The sequence below is a fragment of the Somniosus microcephalus genome, chromosome 9, assembly GCF_052327205.1.
Source record: "Somniosus microcephalus isolate GS21.2 chromosome 9, FLI_Smic_1.0, whole genome shotgun sequence".
Lineage (NCBI taxonomy): Eukaryota > Metazoa > Chordata > Chondrichthyes > Squaliformes > Somniosidae > Somniosus > Somniosus microcephalus.
The window spans coordinates 207,807,513-207,826,318 of NC_140995.1; the positions used below are offsets into that span (position 1 = coordinate 207,807,513).

The following is an 18,806-nucleotide window of genomic DNA, read 5'->3' on the forward strand; positions in this document are numbered from 1 at the left end:
TGTTGGCGGCGCAAGGCGGCACCTGTGCCCTGATCAGGACAGACTGCTGTACATATGTCCCAGATAGCTCCGAGAATATCACGAGCCTAGCAAATCATATCCAAGAAGAAATAAAGAAGCTCCATCAACCCACAAGCACAGGGTGGCTTGATTGGTTGCTAGGGAAAACCGGGTGGGGAGCGTGGATGATGCAAGGGATAATAATAATAGTTGTAATTTGTATGTTGATGTGTTGTGCGCTGAGCCTTATGAAGTTGTGTTGCCAAACTGCTATGAAAACCGTGATGCCGATCGCCTCTATCAAGGATGAACACACCAACCTGCTACCAAGGGACGAAGAACACCAATACGACACTGTCGAAGGAACAACCAAACCCCCGGACATAAGCCAGTGGCTGTAAGCACCGACGAAAGGGGGACCGAGGATGGTCATCTGGGAGCAAATGAATCGTGCTCCAGGACCAAGAGGAGGGATTGTTAGAATAAAATTTTGCTGGACAAGATTTTGCTGGAAAAGACACAAACAACAAATTCGCTGACTGGGACTAATTGAATCACTGCACAGTGAGACATGCCACGCTTACGCATGGCTGGAACAAAGTTCGTCTCGTGTCCTGACTGGGACTAATTGGATCACTGAGGACTAACAAGGTTCACTGGTATCCTATCATCGAACTAATCACTTGTATCCTATTATCGAACTAATCACATTCCGCCGGGGAACAAGACGGAATGAAGACCTGAAGAGGCAGAATTGGCAACACAAGTGTGTAAACTCCTGACTGGAGGAAAATAACGATATGTGCTAATAAACGAATTGATTGGATGAATGTAAATGATCTAAAACCAACTTCTTGGAATTGTATATAAGCTCGGCACGTACTACAATCGGGGAGAAGGTGCTCTCGCAGACCGCGTGGTTGCAGACGCTTCTCCCAGAGCTCCGTCATTTAATAAAGTTGTCTCTCTTTGGTCTAGTTTCCGAGGAATCATTTTTCCTACAACAATGGTATTCAATTTGTACAACAAAGGGAACATTGTTACCGCCCCAGAGTTACGTATAAATGTTATGTCGCGCGCCGAGTTAACTCCAGAACACAAGGGACATGAACCGGAGAAGGTATCTACAGCAGACCCAAAATTTGTATAACCAAAACTGACTAATTCAGCACCCAACTACAATGTACTGTCTTGGTTGCTCCTGTTTGGGACCAAGGTCTGAAAAGAAGTTATGAAGCCCATTGCTGCCGAGTGCCCACAGCTGATGGGCTCGGAGCAGGCAGGTTTCTGGCCTCTTGACACTTGGGTGGAGGAAAATATGCTAATATCTGATCTACAATCAAATGTTATATATTTAGTTTATGGAAACAAAGTAGTTACAATTTTTACTCAGCATTAAATGGTTTGTGTTCAGGGTTTGATGCTTTCAAATCTCTGGTTGTATATACCTACATACAGGAAACTCTTTTAACCGGCACCTAAATATCAGGAAATCTCTCAACCGGCAAAATTCAGGAGTAGGTTCAGTTAAGTTTTACTATATATTAGTGGCCGTGTAACCGGGGTTCCTGGATCTGTGGCCGTGCAACAGGGACTCCTGGATCTGTGGCTGTGTAACCGGGACTCCTGCACAAGTGCCGTGTAACCGGGGCTCCTGCACCTGTGGCTGTGTACGGGGCACTCGTACCTTGGTAAGTATACCTCTCTGTAATCCGGACTTTTTAATCAACCGACACCACGCTGGTCCCGGAAGTGCCGGATAAAAAAGAGTTTCCTGTATAGCACCAATGTTATTGCTAAAAATAAGCACAATGAGTTGCCCTATAATGGGCCCATGAGAGTAGTCCTAAAACAAGTCATTGCTTGGGACTGGGCTCCTTGACCAGAGGTTAGTGAGTACTCTTGCCATCCAAGTTCAGGCTCACTGCTTTTGGTGCGTCTACATCTCATTGCTTCATTTCTCAGGGTATATCTTGTTTAATATAAGCTGGATTGGATAACTGAATAGGCTTGAGTTTTATAAATATGGAACTGTGAATCAAACACTTATACTGGGAAATCCAAATGTAATCCAGGCATGCAAGTTAACTATTAAAATATAGCTGCACGGCGAATTACCTGTACAGATCGGTCTTATTATCAAACCAGTCGGATAAGACACGGAAGGAAAAGAGTGGAAAACGCTGGTGAAGAACATGAAAGGCTACATTCTCAAAAGAGTAATTGTTGAGAGCAACCTGCAAGAAGAAAAAAAATTACAATACTGCACAAAATCATGGCAGTTTGTACACACAAGTAGACACTGTACAGTTAACTGAACTTGACAGTAACCAAAAGTATGTCAATAAATGTATTGTAGAATAATGTTCAGATTGATATTTGCCCCATGGAGATAGGTTTGGGTGGAAAAAAAGACACAAAGATATAATAAATGTCCAATAGGGTTCAGACATTTTCTATATTATAGTGCAGGAAATTGTACAGCTGAGTGTAGCTGTCAGTTACTTGAACGGATTAGAAATTGTAAACTTTACATAATTCCTCTGCAGATGGGCAGTATCATTTCTGTGGCAACATTGCAACCAAACATGTAACTTTGAATAAACCATGTTTTGAGACAAATGCTTTCCCCCCCTGAACTGTACTCAGTTGCAAAGTGCACGAAAGAGGTTCCCTTTTCATTTAGCTTCCCAAGTCTTTTTCTGTAACTTATAGGATTTTTTGTTGGGTGGCATGGATTCTAATTTTTTTTTTTTTTTAAATCATTGAATATTCAGCTGAAATGCCAACAAGTACTTGATTACACATCCTAATCTTTTAAAATACTTTGTAGGATATTTCAAAATAAATTGCAGCACAGGCCAAAATGTGAAAAAGTGTTGATATTTAGAAATTACAAACTGCTACTGAATTAATGATCAACAAAAAAAACACCTTATTTTGCTTCTAATAGGACCAGTGTTCCTATTGCAAATGGAAAGCTTGTGGACAAACAAACAGAGCAGAGAATGATATTCACGTCCCACAAATGGATCCTAAAGGGATGTGTAACCAAGCCCTTGCTGGCATTTCAGCTCAATATTCAATGACTGTTCTACTATTAGAAGCCATGGTATCCAATGAAAACATTCAGGAAGTTGCAACAAAGACTTTGGAACCTAAAACAAAGGGGGATTATTTAGTACACTTTGCTACTGAACACAGTTTAGGAGAAAATCACTTGCCTCAAAAGATAATTTGTTTGAAGTTACATTTTTTGTAGCGAAGCTTTGAGAACAGGCTGCTTTAGAGATTAAACTTGTCTCGATCTCCCCAACAGAGCGACAAGTCCTTTTAAAAGCACTTCTGCACTATAGGAATACAGCCGATTGCAGATATATGGATACCTTCCTTCAGCTGAATTCTAGTGAAAGCAAACCTAGGAACCAGTCGCATGTGATTTTACTGCCAGAATAAGGCAGCCATTGCAGGATTGTTTTCTCTGTGTGGGTCTCTGTATAAAAGTGGAGACCAGCACATTAGATACTGGCTCAGTATAAATGAGAGGAGTAGCAGCATATGGACATCACTCTTTTAGAACAGGGCGTTGTACGAGGTGTGTAAGCACGAGTTTATGGTTTTCTGGTGATCATGGACATTATTTATTGCAAGCTTCCTTTACTGTGTATTACGATATAATGCATATGGCCCTGTATTTCCTATTAAACTCAAACACCTAGAAGTTACAACATGAAAACAGGTCTCTCAGCCCAATTAGTCTTCATCAGCATTTATCCTATATGCGAAACAAAATAGATTTAATCACATTTACCCACCCTGTTTCTATATACTGTACCTTCAATCCCTTTTCCTTAATCCATCTATCCAATCTAATCTTGAATGTTGATATAGTTTCTGCCTCAACCACTAATGTGGGAAGTGAATTCCACAGCCCCACAACTAGTCGCTGAAGAAGTTTCTCCCACCTTCGGATCGAAATCTCTGACATTTACTCTTATTATACTATAGCCCCTCATGTTTGACTGCTCAACTAATGGAAACAAATCTGTTTCTACATACCCAGTCCTATCCTTTCCTAATTTTAAATAGGTGTGTTATGTTGGGAACGAGGGTTCACACTGCCTGGGTCCTCGATGTTCTTTGAGCGGTCTGTGGGGTCAGCACCTGAGGAGTTAAATAAGCTTCCTGCTGAGCATGGGTTGTAAATTGTGTATGGGGGTTTAAGGAAAATATATTCCCACAGATCAGAAGGCTGACCTGTGTGCCTATCAGGTTGGAAATCAGGTCACTTGTGTTTACTGTAATAAAATAATTAGGAGATTAAGTGCATGTTTGTTGGGTTTAGGTTATTATTCTGTTGACATTTGTATGCACCTTTGATGTACTATGATTTATTGGTTGTGTGCATGGAATGTAGTAATCAAAGGTAAAGAATGGCACAAGATTGCGAGGAGTGTGTTTTAGTAGCTCATACTGGAATCGTGGAGTATGATGTCTCAACAGAGCTCATACTGGTTGTGGACAGTATGATGTCTTAGCTCTCATACTGGTTTGTGAAGTATGAGGTTTTAATGAAGTCTGATCTTGCATTGCTACAACTGAATGCGTGTGTGTAATCTGCCGTTTAAAGTAACAAGACGAAAAGGAACAAGATAGCAGTTCAACATGTTATATCACGCCATAATCTCTGTTGCTCCAAGTCTTTTTTCATATTTCCTCATACCAGGCAACATCCTAGTGAATCTGCGTTGTACCCTCTCTAAAGTCTCAATATTCTTGCTATAGTGAGCCCAACACTGCACACAGTACTTAAAGATCTTATTGAGGCTGTATATAGGCTCATCATCACCTCTTCGCTTTTATATTTTATAACTGATACTTCTTGAAGTGAAAATTATTACAGCCGTATCAATCTGAGGTGCTGCCTTTAATGCTGTGAACCTGCCCCCCAAATCTCTGCTCTTCCACAGCCCTGACCCTCCTTCCATTGAGTATAATTACTGCTGTCATTCTTTTTTAAACAAAAATGCATCACCTCACACTGAATGAATTACATCCGCTGGTTCTTAAACCAATTCCACCATTTTATCAATATCTATTTGCAGTTTCCTTTGGGCTTCCTCTTATTTTGGTATCACCTGCAAACTTCAACACCACTTCCTCTGGGCATATATCCAAATCATTGATGTACAGAGTGAACAGAAGTGCCCCCAGAACGGAACCCGAGGGACACAGTTACCCACTTCTGCCCTTAACTCCAACTCTGTTTTTCCCCTTACAACCAATTTTTAATCCAGTTTGCCAACCTCCTCCTAATTCCATGCCCCTTAACCCCCTCCCATGTGATACCTTGTCAAATACTTTCCTAAAGTCCATGTACACTACATCTACTTCATTCCCCCATCTACCATGTCTGTTAGCTTCTCAAAGAATTCGATGAGGTTTGTAAAGCAAGATTGTCCCTTTTGAAACGCGTGCTGGCTACTACTAACAATTTTCTCTATCTAGACATGTGGTCATTTCATCCTAATTAATTAACCTATCAGATATTAAGATAACTGGCCTGTAATTACTCAGATTAGCTGTCTCCCTTTTTAAAAAAATATGTACTTATTTCAGTTACATCACTTAAAAAACATATCTTTATTTAGTATACTGTTCAGCTCTTTACCTACAAATTTCTTCAAGTATTCAATATATACTAAAGAGAAAAAAAATGTAGGCCTGTGTTTTATCATCAACATTTAGAGATCAGAGGCTGCTTGGAGATTTACCAAGTCTGAAATGTTTACTGAAGCTACTCAGTTTGTGTCATGCTAGCGAGGTACCATCTCATACTTTGCAAAAGTGACCAGTTACCTCGCTCCTCATCATTCTCCAAACATTCAGAATGATCCGTCCCACGATGTTTATCTCCGACATGGCAGTTGCACCATATTCATCCCTTTCTGGAGCAAACCGATTTTCTTTATTGTCATCTGATAAAACAAAATATTGTTTTAAAATCTTCATACACACATTGTTTCAGTTTTTTTTTGAAAACCTCTTAATACCATTGTAGCAGTCTTGGAAATAATGTTTGTATTCTATTCATTAGTATGTGTCGTTCTACTGGTACTTTATATGCATGTCCATGCCTGATTATCTATTTTAGCATAAAATCATAATTTTGCTAAGTTTGATATAATTTAATTAGGACTCATCATCAACCATAAATGAGAAACCAAACATTCTTGAATTGAACTTTGTGTAAATATAGCACCACAATTTATTTTTAGGTGAATTTAGACATCTATTTTTTTCCCCTCCTTTTGAAGTAGTCATTTTAACAGGTTCAATTTGTCACAAACTCCACCAACAACCAGCGATGGCAAAAGGGTCCCGAAAGTGAAATTTGGCTGTCAGCCATATAGTGGGAAGAGTGTCGCGAGAACAGGAGGCGGGTCTAGTGGATAATAAGATGAACTCAGAGAAGGCACAAGGATAGCAGAGAAACTACATTAAAAAAAAATTATTCATAGGATGTGGGCATGTATTTGAAAGCGTATTTGTCAACATTAAATTAGCATAACCTGGAATACGGGAGATCATCCGACAGAGATCAACTTCTAGTGCAGCAGCTCGCTGAAAAAGGTAGCTCCAAGAATGCATCTGAACTTCATACCCTAGCAGAATATCAGGATCGTACCTAATACAAGACGAGTTCAAGGTGATTATTTAAGAATCAGCCATCTATTCAGTTTCAATTTTTGTGCAGATAGGTTAAAATACAAGACACGTAGATCATTTGAAAAGTCATAACTCGCAGAGAATGAGAACATTTAAAAGACACCATCTCCAAGACTTCCATGGCAGCCTCATTCGCTTTGCACTCACTCTCGCACCTTGTGTTGTACATGATGCCTCTTTCTGTGTAGATCAGTTCTTTTGATGAAGACAGGAGAGTTAAAGTGCACGTGAGCGAGAGAGAAACTGCATTTCCAGCAACAGCCTCTCTTCCCACCCCCTCACAGTGACCTCTGGAGTTCCGTATCCCCCCACCCCAAAAGGATCTATCCTTGGCCTCCTCCTATACATGCCGTCCCTTCGGAAGGCACGGCGTCAAGGTTCCACACATGTGCTGATGACAATCAGCTCCACCTATCCACAACCTTTCGCGACCCATTCACTGATTGTGTTGTCAGTCTGCTTGTCCAACTTCCAGCCTGGATGAGCTGCAATTTCCTCTATTGTCTTCGGAACAACCACAAACCCCATTCCCTTGCCACTGATTCCATCCCCTTCCCCGGCCATTGTCTCAGGCGGAACTGAGTGTTTCGCAACCTCATCGACCTATTTGACAGAGCTGAACTTCCGACCCCATATCCTCTCGATCACAGACTGCCAACTTCCACCTCCATATCATCATCCGTCTCAGCCCCTGCCTCAAACCGTCTGCTGCCGACACGCTCATTCACAAGTGCCATTCCCTATAAAGACATTCAATATTAAAACATCGTCTTTAAATCCCTGCATGACCCCGCTTTAAGGAGTTACCTTTGCAACCTCCTCCAGCTTCACGTTGCCTCCCATGCCCTCTGGTCTTCTGAGTGGCCATTTATGCACCGCCTCCTCCACTCATTCCACGGGTGGTAGAACCTTCTGTCACCTCAGCCCCAATCTCAGGAAATCCTGCCTTAAACCACTCCTGTGCTTATTTAAAAATCTTTCAGGATCTGTCTTTTCAGCCTAGCTTTTGGACACCCCTTCCCTCATGGCTCAGTGCCATTACTTTAATTTATATTTTTTCTATCCTCTCAAGTGCCATGGGACATTTTAAATGTTATAGGTGCTTCATCAATGCAAGTTATACACTTCTATACAATTATATTTTCAAGACACAAGTAAAATGGACACTGGTGTAATACACTTGGTCCATTCATTTAATATTGCATGCCACTCAGATTTACTCCAAAGTGCCTTGAAATAGGTTTACTTTTAAAAACTCCCAATGACTGCTCAGAACACAAATGGTAAAACTCTGATCACATACAATGTGATACTTGTAGTCAAAAAATACCTGCTGTGCACCACTCACTACAGATTGCCCAAATGAGTTTCCACTCAAAATAATTTCAGTAAAGAAAATCCCGTTGAGCGTACAACCTCCCCCAAGGAAGGAATAATAGCCTTTTTCCTCTCCATACATTACATGCATTAATTAAAAACATACATAAACACACAGATATTATTAGTGAGCAAAATTATGACAAATGCAGATTAATCTCCAAAGTGTGCTAGCATTACTTTGGTGGGCCCACAAAAGAGAGAAACATAGCTGGTAATGAATAAAATGATTCGCATCAGCACTGAAACATCCACATCACGCTGATTCTCTCCCTTCCAGGAGAAAAGGATTTCTTTTTCCTAAAGTGACATATTCACAACTCTCATTACAGAACACAATATAGCTATTTTAGGAAAGTTTTGAAGGGAGGCGAGAGGATTCAAAAAAAATATTTCAGTCTTCAAATAATTATAATGAACAGAGTATATACAATACCTTCTGATGTTATTAATGAGTTCCTGAAACAGTTCCTTCTCATTGTTCACATAAGAAACTTGAAGACCTGTCACACCAGATCTAACGAGCAGTGGGGTTTGGCTCACGAGCCCTGAAATAGTGAATAAACATTGTGCCATTTTACTCATGATCAAATGTAACAGAACCTAGAAATTCATACCGACACTTCATGCTGCAAAATACTACCCAACAGCACTACAGCTCACGATAGCAAAATACTGCAGATGCTGGAAATCCGAAATAACAACAGAAAATGCTGGAAAAACTCAGCAGGCCAGGCAACATCCGTGGAGAGAAATTAGAGCTGATGTTTCGGGTCGAAGCCCTTTTTCAAAACTGGAAAGGAAATGAAATAGATCGAAGTCAGGGCTGCGATAGAACAAAAGAAGTAAAGAGACATTAAGAGGTATTCAAAACCAGACGAGATGCTAATAGGACAGTGGAGACAAAAGACGGCTCAGATTAGGTGCGAAGTGTACTGGCAGGATAAGAGACAGCTGCCATGTGGGAGAGAGAAGAGGAAAAAAAAGGAAAGGTGGGGGGGGGAAGGGAAGACCCAAAACAAAGGGGTGCACTACACTACAGCTCAGATCGTCCAGCATAATCCAAGGACTCTGCTATTTGTTGAAATGAAACTAGTGGCTCACTCAATTCATGTAATGCCAAGTCAGCGAAACTATTGAGATTATCATAGTTACAGAGGAAAGTGTATAAAATATTACAATAGCAGAAGAGAGCTCCAACCTGTGCATTGTCCTATGCAGCCTTTAAAAAAAAGAGCAAATAACTGGCTAACAGAATTCTACGGGAGGTAATCAATCTAATGGCTGTATAAATTTACAGGTTATGGTTAACTGATGTCATCAGGTAAGTCAGTCGTCAATCCAGAATGCCAGATTCTTAACTTTTGTCATTTTGAGGGGTCCTGGTATAAATGTGGAGTTTCCCTCCAATGACTCAATGGGCTAATGCATTGAACAATATAGATTAGGACGGTCATAGGTTCAATCTGCGGTACGTGCTAAATCAGTGGATTTTCTGCTGAGCACTAGAATAGGACTCAGTGTCCCTCGTGTAGAAGAGAAAGAAAGGATTCCTCTCCCTGGTTGCTATCTAGTGACCCTAGCTACAAAGTATGCATGTTGGGCAAGGACAGAATTGGTCTTCGCTGTGATGCCCCATAATGCCAATATTCACATAAGAATGGCTAGTTCAGCAGATTTGGGGAATTAGAAAAATGTACATGTGTAGAAGTAAATATAGCCTCAAGTTCACATCTTGTTCAAGTGAGGAAAGAGGTTTGATTTGCTGATCGCAGAGATTCTAAATTTCCCAAGTGCACTGCAGATCATTTCCTTCAGGTCAACACTTGCACCAAGATGTGAGCTCCTGTATAGGGGAAGTGCCGTACTTTTCCAAACATGCTTGGCCCAGTCACAAACAACAAATGTAGTGCTGTGGGATATTTTTCTATGTTAAAGGCACTATGTAAATGCAAGTTGTTATTGTACTATGACCTTTCTACACTTGGGTTTGTTTAGTTCATCAAACAAACCAGATTATGAACATAACAATTTAGGAAGCAATCAGTATTAAATTAAGGACAACAATTAACTCATTTCATGTAATTACAATGTTTGTAAATCGAAAAGTTACAAGGGGTGCTGTACTTAGTGGATTCTCATAGTAAATTGAGTAAATATAAATATTGCAGTGCACTTAGAGTAATCTAAATGAATATTTGTTTTCACAAAGCAAATACAAACAAAACTAGTTTGCCCTCCCCTTAACTTGCAGAATATGAGCTTAGCAGTTGAGCAGCTTCTGTACTCTCCAGTGTGCAATCATGCTATTGGCATAATATATCCCCAATTATTAATAAGTGGCTATTTGGCCTGTGCTTCATACCAGGAGAAGAGGCGCTTCTGTTGGAGCAGATATGGTCCTTATCAATTACTATAGCACCAGTAACCTCAGTTTTATTTGTTTCTGGAAGCAGTGCATCAGAAGAAATACAGTAGAATAAGGCACAGATGGGATCAAATTCAGGGTCAGGCTCCAAATCACGTCTTGTGCGAGCATGTAATTCCATACTCATGAGTACAAGGTACTGCACCTGCAAACAGAAACAGGTCAGAGCACCAATGTGTATTGCATTTAAATTATTAAATCATAAAATTGTAGTAAACTTAGTCCAAGCAGAGGGTGCAGAAATCTAGGTTTTTTCTTTTTACTAACAACATGAATTAGGGAAGAACTCTTGGCATGAAAATTATAATTTTAATTTATTTGGGATAATGTGTTCAAAACTTTGTATACTTTTAAACCAAAAGATCAACTTGCAACCTTCCTGGTGTGGCTCACCAAGAAATGACAGATCTGTCAGTTGTAGGGAAGTTACTGGAATCAGGAACAAAGTGACTGAGCACTTGGACAAGTATGAGATGATCCAAGAGTCTGCATGGATTTGTGAAGCATAGGCCATGTCGGACTAATATGCAGTAGTTGGATTTTTTGAAGAAGCCACTGGCATGGTGGATAGGGGGAGTGTCTATAGGTGTTGCGGACTTTCAGAAGGAATCTGTTAAGGTTCTGTACAAGGTCATCAAAAATGCTAGCGCACAGATTTGGAGGTGTTGGTGATTGGTTAGGAGGTAGGAGACAGAGTAGGAATAAAAGGAACATTCTTTGATTGGTGGGATGTGGCAAGTGGTGTGCCCCAGGGATCTGTACTGGGGTCTCAGCTTTTCACCATATATAATGACTTAGAAGAAGGAAGAGAGAGCAGTATATCCAAGTTTTCATATGACACTAAGTTAAGAGGCACAGTACGTTGCTTTGATGGGAGCAGGAAGTTACAATGGGACATAGACAGACTAATTGAGTGGGCAAAAACTATAGCAGACAGAGACCAATGTGAGGAAGTATGAGGTTATCCACTTTGGATCGGAGAATGACAAATCGGAATACTTTCTTAATGGTGAGAGACTAGGAGCTGTGGAGGAGCAAAGGGATTTAGATGTCCATGTACAGTACTCAGATTACCAGAAGCTAGTGCACTGCTACAAACAAGCAAATGGGATGTTGGGCTTTATCTCTAGGTGGTACTGCATTCATTTTTGGGGACTGAACCTCAAAAGATATATTGGTCTTGGATGGAGGCACAGTGCAGATTCACCGGAACGATACCAGGGCTTAAAGGGTTAAATTAGGACAGGTTGCATAACTTAGTTTGCATTCAATTGAGTTTAAAAGGTTGAGGAATTAACTAATTGCAGTGTTTCAAATGATAAAGGGCTTCGAAAGGGTAGACACAGAAACTATTCCCTCTGGTGGGGGAATCGGAACAAGCCGGGCATAATCTTAAAATTAGAGCTAGGTCAGTTAGGCATGAAATCAGGAAGCACCTTTTCCCCCACAGAAAGGGTAGTGAAAATCTGGTTCTCTACCTTCTAATTTTTCTCCCCCGCCCCCATTATGAGGAATCACCTGGCCTCCCTCCAATAGTGCAGCCGAGATTGGAACAGACCTGGGTTCCACTCACCTGTTGCATTTCAATACACCATACTACTGTAGGATAACAGCGACAATTACAAGATAGCAATTCTGACTTTCCCACCACAGTAATCAAATTAGACACAATTTTACTTGAATCTTATACGGATTAAACTGCTAAGATTCAAGAAACAATTGTCACAAGTAAGTTACTTTGCGTTGTGGAAAACCCTTTTGTTGCTTTTGGTAGTTATTCTAGAACAGGAAGTTCCCTAATGGCACTTGTTCAGCCCGTGGGTACCATTTTCTTTATAGAATGTTCAATAACTTCATATTTGGGGGGGGGGGGGGGGGGGAAGGAAAAAAAATTAGCAAATTTAACAAAAACTCAATTCTGAGACAAGTCATTTTGATAATGTTTAGGCAATAGCTTACTAAAGTAACTTCAAAAATGATAGGGACGTCTATTTACATAGGGGCTGAGGTTTTATACCAAAGCTGAAAAGAAGATACAATACCTCGTGCAAAGCTTTTGCCTCCTGGAGGTTTTGTTGGCTGACTTTGAAGCCATAGGAGTTGTTTAGAGTTGGTCCTTCTATCTCGGACACATTTTTCTTTGAAGATTGAACAGTAAACTGGTTCTGGAAAAGTACACACACATGGTCAACATGGCATATTGTGAAATAGCTTAAGTGACAAAAGTAGATTTTTACAGTACATTGCAATTGTGTCTAGATATTTACTAGCTAATAGGAGAACCAAACAAAACCCTGAACAACATCAAACTGAAATGAACCATCAACCACAGTTCTGCAGCTCTTCATAGCTCGTGCTTTAAAGCAATGTCCACTCACTGACATTGTTGTGTTTGTGGGACCTTGCTTGAACCTGAAGCAACATGACTCCAGGTACTATGTAAATGCAAGTTCTTCCTTTGCAAATGCATCACGTAAACAAAATTCACAACAAAATAGATTAATTAATAATGCAGATAGAAATGAATAGGATTGATCTAATAGCCATTACAGAGACGTGGTTGCAAGTGACCAAGGTTGGGAACTAAATATTCCAGGATACTTAACTTTTAGAAGAAGTAGGCAAAATGGGAAAGGAGGAGGAGTAACCCTGATAATAAAGGATGGGATAAAGGAGAGAGAGAAATGATCTTAGCTCAGAAAATCAAGAAGTAGAATCAGTTTGGGTGGAGCTAAGAAACAGCAAGGGGCAGAAAACATCGGTGGGAGTTGTTTATAGGCCCCCAAACAGTAGTTGTAATGTAGGGCAGAGTATAAATCAGGGAATTAGAGGTGCATGTAACAAGGGTAATACAGTAATCATGGGGGACTTTAATCTACAAATAGACTGGGTAAACCAAATTTGCAGTAATAGTGTGGAGGACGAATTCATGGAATGTATGCAAGATAGTTTTCTAGATCAGTATGTTGAGGAACCAACTAGGGAACAGGCTATTTTAGATCTAGTATTGTGCAATGAGAAAGGGTTAATTAATAATCATGTAGTAAAGGGCCTTTAGGGAAGAGTGACCACAATACGATAGAATTTTATATTGTGCTTGAAAGTGATTTGGTTAAGTACAAAACTAGGGTCTTAAAATCTAAACAAAGCAAACTACGTAGGTATGAGGGGCGAGTTGGCGGAGGTAGATTGGGAAACTACATTAAAAAGGTATGACGGTAGACATAATTCACACCAAATATACATTCCCTTAAGGCACAAAATCCCACAGGAAAAGTGGTCCAACCGTGGCTAAGAGAAGTTAAAGATAGCATTAAATCAAAGGAAGAGGCTTATAATGTTGCCAAAAAGAGTAGCAAGCCTGAGGATTGGGAGGATTTTAGAATTCAGCAAAAGGAGGACCAAGAAACTGATATGGAAAGAGATAAAAAAGAGAGTAAATTAGCGAAAGATATAAAAACAGATTGTAAACAGGAAGAGATTAGTGAAAGTAAACATGGGCCCATTAGAGGCAGAGAACATTAAACGTCCGTCTTCACAGTAAAAGACACAAAAAACATTCCGGAAATAGTGGGGAACCAAGGGTCTAGAGAGAGTGAGGAACTTAAAGAAATCAGTATAAGTAAAGAAAATCAGTATAGTACTGGAGAAATTAATGGAATTAAGTGGCAACAAATCCCCTGGACCCGACAACCTCCATCCTAGGATTTTAAAAGAGGTAGCTGCAGAGATAGTGGATGCACTGGTATTAATCGTCCAGAATTCCCTAGGTTCTAGAACAGCCCCCAAGGACTGGAAGATAGCAAACATAACACCACTATTTAAGAAAGGAGGAAGTGAAAAAAATGGGGAACTATTGGCCAGTTAGCCCGACATCAGTAGTAGGCAAAATGCTAGAATCTATTATTAGGGACGTGGTAACAGGGCACTTAGAAAATTGTAATGTGATTAGGCAGAGTCAATATGGCTTTATGAAAGGGAAATCTTGTTTGACAAATCTATTAGCGTTTTTTGAAGATGTAACTAGTAGGGTGGAGAAGGGGGAACCAGATGATGTAGTGCATTTGGATTTTCAAAAAGCATTCAATAAGGTGCCACACAAGAGGTTATTACACAAAATTAGGGCTCATGGGATTGAGGGTATATATTAGCATGGATTGAAGACTGCTTAATGGACAGAAAACAGAGTAGGAATAAACAGGACTTTTTTGGGTTAGCAGGCTGTAACTAGCAGGGTACTGCAAGGATCAATGCTTGGGCCTCAGTTATTTACAATCTATATTAATGACTTGGATGAAGGGACTGACTAACGTACCCAAGTTTGCTGATGATACTAAGTTAGGTGGTAAAGTAAGCTGTGAGGAGGATGCAACGAGGCTGCAGAGATACAGACAGGTTGACTGAGTGGGCAACAACATGGCAAATGGAATACAATGTGGGGAAGTGTGAAGTTATCCATTTTGGTAGGGAAAAAAAAGCAGAATATTTTTTGAATGGAGAGAGACTGGGAAATGTTTGCATTCAGAGGGAACTGGGTGTCCTTGTACATGAAACACAAAAAGTTAACATGCAGATACAGCAAGCAATTAGGAAAGCAAATGGTATGTTAGCTTTTGTTACAAAGGGATTAGAGTATAAGAGTAAAGAAGTCTTACTACAATTATACAGGGCATTGGTGAGGCCACACCTGGAGTACTGTGTACAGTTCTGGTCTCCTTACCCAAGGAAAGACATACTTGCCTTAGAGGAAGTGCAACAAAGATTCAATAGACTGGTTCCTGGGATGAGGGGATTGCCCTATGAGAAGAGATCGAGTAGACTAGGCCTATATTCCTTAGAGTTTAGAAGAAAGAGAGGTGTTCTAATTGAAACACAAAATTCTGAGATGGAGACATTTCTTCACTCAAAGGGTTGTGAATCTTTGTGGATGTTTAGTCATTGAGTACATTCAAGACAGAGGTCGATACATTTTTAGAAACTAAGGGAATTAAGGGATATGGGGATAGTGCGGGAAGGTGGAGTGGAGGTAGATGATCAGCCATGATCTTCTTGAATGGTGGAGCAGGCTCGAAGATCCAAATGGCCTACTCCAGCTCCCATTTCTTATGTTTTTAAACCCCATTTGGCTGGTATGTGCCAATGACCACTGTAACCAAGAAACTTGCTCCAATGGACTGTAGAATCAGAACTTTAAAATCATGAGCTACAAGTCTGTCAAGAAACCAAGGAATCTTCAGTATGGCAATTTGTTTGGTTTGGAAAGATGTTTGCTCAGTTCACACAAATGTCTGGATAAACCATGGCCACTATAAATGAAGTTCACAGTAAGTTTATAGTAATATACGTACCACATGCTGAAACGTACAGTCAGCATACACTCTGCTCACCAGACAGTGGGTTATGGCTTTGCAATGATTTTAAAAGTTGGGCAAGTTGACAGCTCCACTGAGATCAGCGCTATAGAAGTTGCTGACAAGATCATTCACCCATATTGTTCAGCTCCTGTATGTGACTCAAACATCTGAGGGATTAAGGGGTAAAAATTCAGTTGCTTTGCGCTAATGGAGCGCAAAGCAACTAGAGTCCAGGTGTGGCAATGTTTGCACTACTCGCGAAATTGACCAGACATTTTGCGGTGGTGCTAAACATTACCGCCACGATCTCCTGCATCCGCAGATCGCGACGTCAGTCGAGCGTGCAACGTCCTGGACCGGATAGAGTGGCGCCCCCTGCCGCTAGCAACGACAGGTTGAGGGGAACGTTTTGCAGTCGGGAAGGGACTGGGGGAGCGCTATTTAAAAGGTGGCCGCTTCCTGCCTTTTTCTGTCGGCGACATTTTTGCACCACACATTTTGAGAGAGAGAGAGAGAGAGAAATACTTCTGGAGAGATTCAACGCTGTGTGAAGGAGTTTTGGGCACTGAGCAGCACTTTGCAGGTTCATTTTGATTTGACCTTCCTGGCATCAATTTAGAAGAGACTATGGGGGCTGCACTCTGAGCTCTTTCCCTGGGCCTCTCCATTGTTCTTTCCAGCAGAATTGATATACAGGTCTTTCCAGGCCGAGATGCAAGGCTGCAATGAGCAGGATGTGGATGGAGAGCAGGATCGACCCTCCCCTTTAAGAACTGGCCGGCACCAGTGTGTGTGTTCCATTGCTGACTGACATCACATGAGCTTCGCCAGCGCTCTGAGTTAGTGCCTCGCTCCTCGGCGTTAGCGCCTTGAGAGGTGTGTAGCGCCTGATTTACCGCTCCAATCACCTCCAGGGGCGATAGAAGCCAAGTTTGCAGTCGGAGCCGATAATTAGCGCCAGGCGCTGAACTTTGCGCCCGGCTAATAATTGTGCCCCAAACGGGGCGATACTGAATTTCTCCCCCTAAATGTCTGTGCACCTGTCTGCATTGGGAATGGACAATGAGGTGCATGTGAAAGATTTTGCCTGTTAAGACCTACTGCAATATCCATTTTAAACAACAGATTTAACACAGTAGCTAGCAATAGCTTTTGTATTAACATAATGGGCAGTGGTTTTTTTTCTCCAGGTTCTGCCCAGCATAAGCATCTACCAATTATATCAGATATGTGAAGCTGATCTTACACCAAAGTAATATTAAAAACTGGTGACAGTGAAGATCCAATGGCTAGATCAAGACAATAATACCTAGTGAAAACAGGCAAATTATTCATTAATAACTTGAATTGGGGATGAGGTCATTCTTCAGAGTGGAGAGAAACCCATTACAGTACATGTTGTACCAGAAAGAGTCCATCACACAAGTAGAATGTCCTAGTTATCCCTGGCGGTTCCGAAGGAATGGTAGTAAATTGGGTATATGAGCACAAAGCAATAAAAGCTGCTCCAACTGGAGCCAATTCCCTAGACTGGCAATTGCTCTTAGTTCATCTACCTGGTACATCCTTTTAAATGGAAGAAACACAAACTAGTAAATAAAACTGACATCCATCTTATGGAAACTCCAGGTGCTTCCTTTTTGCACAAAGTCAAGCTTATAGGCTCCTAACTACAATATTCTCCTGAATTTTCCACACCAATTGCCACTTTTCAGTCCTCAGTCCCAATGAAGTGCGCTTGAGACGGGAGCATTTAGTAACAGATCGGGCAGGCGCCTCCTGATTGATAACTCGGACCAAATAATATGATACAACGGAGTAGAAATGCGCGCAGCTGTTATTTAAAAAAATATATTAAAAAAAGGTATCCGAACCCTTGACCTCTCATAATTCTACAGATCAACACTTAAGGTTAGACCCTAGGTAAGATTGAGATCTTGATTACTTAGCTCAGCTCTCCCCCAACATAGTGTAAATGTCTGGCCGTTTTGGCATTCTGCACTGGAAATCGCAGTTTTTCTCCAAAATTCTTAAATGGGACGTTTATAATTTCATTTCTTCTTTGCTCACAGTAAGTACCAAGTAACATGTTAGAGTCTCAGATCTGGCAAGACATTGAAAACAAACCGGAAATATAACCATGCCACGGCACTGGGCAGACTGCATACACTTACCTTTGAATTTATTTAGCAATTTCAAATATCTGGAAACAACTGTGCACATTTGTGTGTATTTAAAAACACTGCAACACATGAATCTTCAGCTTGTGTATTACCTTAAGTTGAGTTGTTAGCAGCACTCTCCTCAAGGAGTCAGAATTACAGGCCTTTCTTTGACTTGTCTTCTGAAGCCTGGGCTCTGAATAGGTTAAAATAATTTGAATATTAAACAAAATTTTTCACAAACCCAACTTGCTAAGGCTCAGTGGTGTGTAGTATCCAGTTTAACTAGGACCAGAATTTGGTAAACAGTAAATAAGTGGGGTTGCCATAATATGACCTAGAATCTCAGTAAACTCTCAACATAACCTAGAATGCTGAAGGAAATGATAGCATCCCTAATGCTGTTACATCTGAGATCTTCATGGTCTGTATGGCTCAGCTACTCACTGGCTTATCCAGTACAATGCATTTTGGTATGAGAGTTAAAGGAGCCATTATATTTTATCTGCTGCACCTAGCTGCCTCCAGATATTAAAATACCACAATATTTATAATATATCATTGGGGGAACTATGAAATGATTTACCAGCTGCAGATTCAATTTAGTAACTAACAAGCCAAAATACTGGAGTCCCAAGAGAATGGTAGAATGAGTACTGCCTCCTGAAACCCCTCCACCTCCCGCTTTGACCAAGCCTATGTTAACCTCTTCTTTGGCGCAGCAGCCATTGTCTGATTATGCCTTTATGAAGCACT

General features: G+C 40.7%; 1 protein-coding gene across 1 annotated transcript in view; it reads right to left on the reverse strand.

The window, feature by feature from the left end:
* The window catches only part of rev3l (REV3 like, DNA directed polymerase zeta catalytic subunit), a 219,505-nt gene that overhangs the window by 39,039 nt on the left and 161,660 nt on the right, over nt 1-18,806 (reverse strand). The window contains exons 15-21 of the mRNA XM_085997824.1: nt 18,164-18,246; nt 12,577-12,699; nt 10,472-10,679; nt 8,543-8,654; nt 6,573-6,688; nt 5,860-5,978; nt 2,119-2,237 (exon numbers count right to left, since the gene is read on the reverse strand). Coding sequence (XP_085853950.1) covers nt 2,119-2,237; nt 5,860-5,978; nt 6,573-6,688; nt 8,543-8,654; nt 10,472-10,679; nt 12,577-12,699; nt 18,164-18,246 — 880 coding nt within the window. The remainder of the gene's footprint in view (nt 1-2,118; nt 2,238-5,859; nt 5,979-6,572; nt 6,689-8,542; nt 8,655-10,471; nt 10,680-12,576; nt 12,700-18,163; nt 18,247-18,806) is intronic.